At 69.4% G+C, this 4,635-nt stretch overlaps 1 protein-coding gene across 1 annotated transcript; it reads left to right on the plus strand.

Annotated features, from left to right (window-relative positions):
• The first annotated feature begins 212 nt into the window (after nt 1-212).
• LOC122466898 (translation initiation factor IF-2-like) lies at nt 213-3,742 on the plus strand. Its single transcript, XM_043553192.1, has 2 exons — nt 213-2,236; nt 2,561-3,742. Exons 1-2 carry the CDS (start codon nt 213-215, stop codon nt 2,586-2,588), a joined length of 2,052 nt encoding a protein of 683 aa, XP_043409127.1. The 3' UTR covers nt 2,589-3,742.
• The last annotated feature ends 893 nt before the right edge of the window (nt 3,743-4,635 follow it).

The raw sequence follows: 4,635 nt of genomic DNA on the forward strand, positions 1-4,635 counted from the left end.
TCGGGTGCACACACCTGCCCTGGTTGGGACCCTGGACGCAGGTGTAGACTGTCCCCGCCCTTCCCCTACCCTTGTTGAGTGTCTCTTTCTCCAGGCTGGGAGACAGCTCCCGGAGCTCAGTGAGGGCCACCCCCACCCCGTCGCTGAGCGGACCGAGGAAGGACAGACTTTGCAGTGACCTCAGACCCTACCCCACCCCCTCCCTCGTTGTCATGGCAACTGCCCAGAGGGCCCGCGGTTGGGGCGAGTGGCTTTCGGGACACAGTTGGCCCTGCGCCCGTGGCGCTCCTGTCCCGCGGGGCCAGCCCACCGCCAGCACCGCGGACAGCGCCCCGACCCGCCCGCGTGGTGGCCGGACCTCCCCAAACCGAGCCCCCCTAGCCCCCGACAGTCGATTCCTGGCACACCGCACGCCGGCCCCCACCCCCCACTCCGCCGCTCCCTGCGGACCCTCTCTCTTTGTCTCCCGGCCCCAGCTCTTCCTCGGACACCCTGCCGTACCCTGCCGCCCGCTGCGGACGCACGTGGCCGAGGGCCGAGGCCGGGTGGCCGCAGTTTCGTCCCGACCGCAGGCTCCCCCGCGGTCACCCCCACCCGCCCTGCGCCGCCCGAGGCAAGCGGGCCCCTTTGTGTCCCGCGGCCTGGTCCCCGGCCCGGCAGCTGGGCCGCCCTCTGGGCGGGCGCATTGTTTGCCGGATTTGTCCGCGGCGCGAGGGGCCGCCGGGGGCCGGGCTCGCCTTCCTCCCGCGGGAGGGGCGCCGCCGGCCGGGCTAGCGGGCCATTTCCATGAGAAAGGAGCGGCGGAGGCGCCTCTCTTGGCATTCACCGCGTGCCTTAATTGTATAGACATTAAATCAAGGTCCGCTGTGAACACGCAGAGGGGCCCTCAGGCTGCGGCGGGCGGCCAGGCCGGGGTCGGGGCCGCGGCTCCGGCTCGCGTGGGGTCCTCGCCCCAAGGCCGCGAACGCTCCGGCGGCTTCTCAGCGGGGCGGGCGGGCGGGGCGGGGGCGCTGCGCCACGCCGACGGTGCTTCCTCGGACTCCAGCCCGGATCCGCCCCCAACTCTGAGGAGCCCACTCTTGTCTCCCTTCCGCAGCAGGGAGGGGGTCCCAAGCAAGCCTCTTGGGGCGTCCCCGAAGCCAGGGGCCCCGTGGAATCTCGGGGAGGAGCCGAGGTGGGGAGCCAGCGGGTGTGCGCGCCCGGCCGCCGCCTCCTGCGGGCCGCCGAGAGGTGCAGAGCCCGCTCCGACTGGGCAGCGCCAGGCTCTCTGCAGCGGTTCTCCCCCTGCTGCGTCCCTCCCCGGCCCGGCCCGGCCCAGGAGCGCGCCACGAGTGCGGTTCAAAGAAAGAATCTCGATGCTCGGAGATGAACACCAGTGTCTTTTTCAACCTAGCGGACGCGTCCTCCCCGCGCGCCGGGGCAGGGGAGAAGGCGCTCCAGCCGTTGGTGGAGAGACGGGAGACCCGGAGAGGCCGCTCGCCAGGCTCGCCCCGGCCGGCCCCCAGCGCAGTTACCCGTCCCGGGCGGCAGCTGCCTCCGCCGCCTGCTGCTCCTCGGCCGCCGCCGCCTCCGCTCGCAGCGCCGCCCGTTCCCGCCTCCTTCTTGGCGCCCGCCGGCCCCGCACGCCGCTGCCCCGGGCGCAGGAGGGCGTGTGGACCGCCGCGAAGAGAGCCGGGCAAGTCCACGAGCGCCGCGGGCCCGCTGGGAGCCGAGCGTCCGCGGGGTCAGCGCTGGGGGCGCCCAGGCCGGCCCGGCGCGACTGTCCCCGCGCCCGCCGCCGCAGTTGCCTCCGCGCGTATCCGCGCTCGGCTCGGGCACCGGGCGATTATACTGGGGCGCGCGGTGACGTCACCCGGACACCGGCTCCGCCGCCGCCTCCCCGAGGTGTCCTTGAGAACTGCGGGGCACGCGCGCCGCGCACACGCGCACACACGCACTGCGCGCCCGGTGCCTCCCGCGCACACTCCCCGCGTCCCGCCCCGCGCGCTCCTCCGCTCACACGGACGCCGCCCTCGAGCGCCCTCGACCGTGCCCGGCACCCTGCGGCCACACGTCTGCCCACGGAAACGCCTCCCCCCACCCCGCCCGCACTCCAACGCTCCTCCCACAGCCCACCAGCCGCAGCGCCTCTGGGCGCGCACCGACACCCGCGAGAGCCAGGCCTTCCCGGCCCACACCCTGGCCCACACCCTGGCCGCACCGAAGACACACCTCTGCCCTCAGGCTTTCGCTGCAGGTTGGAGCCTCCTCTACTGGCCCCCGTGACACACTCCCCTCCCCCCACCCGCTCACAAACCGTTATTTGCCACGGCCCCCTCCAGCCTACACGGGAAGGGAAGGGGTTTGCAGAGAGATCAGAGGGTGCAGGGGCTTCTGCGGGCGTTTATGTAGAGGAGGGAGATAGCGACCCCCCCCCCATCAAAGACTGCTCCCCCTTCTCACAGTGCCCTGAGCGGGATGGGGAGATTTTGCCCCCAGGCAACACCTCCTGGCCTCACTGCTGAGCCGGTGCCCTCTGCTTGGAGCCCTTCTGAGGAATGTCCCTGATCTGTTCCTCTAGGGCCAAGGATCCAGGCTTTCCTAAGTGACACCACCTCAGGCCTTCCCCATGGGCCTTTGTTCCCGAGCAGACGGAGAGGGAGCCGCAGGCCCAGGCCGGGCCAGCAGGCCTCTGCCCCCCTCCCCTTCCCTCAGGCCAACCCGGCCCCTGTGCCATCTGCCCTCAGAGCGGAGCCCACCGACCCTCCCACCTTGGGTGCACTGCCCTGCTTCCTTCCTTTCGGGCCCTCTCCAGCACTAAGGGAGCTACGGAGAGCCCACGGGGAAGGGGGTTGGGACCCCCAGCCCCCACCCCCTCCTCAGCCCACTGGAGCTCCCCTCACCCTTCGGTGCCGCTTCAGCCTCACCCTTGGAGCCGCGGTTCCTCGTCCTCTGCGGTGTCAAGATGGCCCCACTCTCTCGCCTGAGACATGCAACGTCCCCCCCTCCCCCCCAACATACTCACCTACCCCCCGCCCGACGTTCAGGAAGGCACCCAAAGCCTGTGGGGCTGACAGCCATCGCGGGACACAAGCTGGACACTCTCTCTGGCGGGGTGGAGGGCAGGGGACACTGGGCAGCTGGCACTCAGCTCTGTCAGAGACTGTTGCTCTCGGCCTCTGTCAGCCTCTGTCCACCAGGTGGAGGATACCCCTCCTCACCCCAACGTGGGGAGATTTGCAGCTGCAGGGGGTCCGCTGTCCATGGTGTTGAAACCCGACTCTGAACCCCAGTTCGCTCTCCCACCTTGCCTCTGGACTTTCCACCCCGTCCTCTCCCACGAAGGGTCCGGGTCCAGTCGGGGTGCGATGGCAGACGCCTACCCGCCACCCTTGGCTTCCTGGAAAGGCCCAGGCCGGCTCTGGTTTCCAGCTCCCTGAAGCTTGTTTGCATTCTAAGGGGGGGGGGGGGCCTCAGGTTTACAGACCCCAGATCTTTCTTCAGATCTCTCTCCTACCGGGCTGGCTCCACCTGGGCCGGGAAGGGTCAGCACCCCTCGCAGACTCACTCCCTTCCCTGGTGGAGCCCTGCCTCCCTCACCATCAGCAGATCTCTCCTCAGGCAGGGCAGATGTGGGGTGTCGTGCTCCTTCCCTTGGATCAGACAAGCTTTGCGCAGCCCGAAGGCATTTTATTTCCTCTTGCCATTTTGACATTTCGAGTCCTGAGCACCGAGGCTGTGCGTTTCCATTGCCAGTAACCAGCGGCCCATCACCCTGGCCTTCCGGGAGGAAGGATGGCCCTGGGTGTGGGGGTGGAGCTGACCCGTGGGTGTAGGCTGGGAAAGGGAGCCGGTCCCCAGCCTCCGCCCATCCGGTAGGGACCTTCCTGATGGGCCTGGAGCCTCCCAAGGTTTCATAAGAGTCAACTTACTGCTGCCAGGCCCCGGCGCGGGCCCAGCCTCCGCATGCGGCGGCCTCGCTGCTCCCCGCACCTGCTCTCTGCCGATGCCCACGCCGCAGTCTCTCTCCGGCACACGAGATTTTGTGTTTGTGGATTTATTTGCGAGCTCCCCGCCTCGGAGTGAAGGGTGCGGGGCGGTGCAGCCGGGTGGCTCAGGGCTCCGGGTTCCAGGCAGCCTCCTCCATGCGCACAAAGGCCCCTCTCACCATGGGCCGGCCGGCAACTTGGAGACAGGTCAGGTGTCTTCTTGGGGGCGGGACGTGGGCCGAGACCCCCTCCCCCTTCTCTCCCTGCAGCCTTCCGCGAAAGCCTGCGAATGGCGAATGGCGTGGGATTAAACAAACCCACAGAAACCGGTGACGAACCCCCGCCCTCGCGGCTCCTGCTGTCTCGTCACCCGCCCCCGCCCCCCTGGGCGCAAGGCTTGTCACTCCTCCAGAAAGGGGTGGGGCTGTGGCCACATCTGGGAACAGCTGGCTCCTGGCTGCTTGACCTTTGCCCCCATTCCCAGGTTGGGGAGGAGGGGGACAGGGGTCTGGCCACCCACAGCGGTAGGGAGAGGCAGGAGGCCAGTGGCGCTGGCAGTGTAGATGAAGCCTGAGGAGGGGAGGCTGAGGCTTTCAGCCTCAGGGAGGAGGGGACGGTTTGCAAGGGACTACAAGCCCCATCCCTGCTCTGGGTCCCCTGTAGCCAC

Source organism: Prionailurus bengalensis, chromosome A3 (genome assembly GCF_016509475.1).
Source record: "Prionailurus bengalensis isolate Pbe53 chromosome A3, Fcat_Pben_1.1_paternal_pri, whole genome shotgun sequence".
Classification (NCBI taxonomy): Eukaryota; Metazoa; Chordata; class Mammalia; order Carnivora; family Felidae; genus Prionailurus; species Prionailurus bengalensis.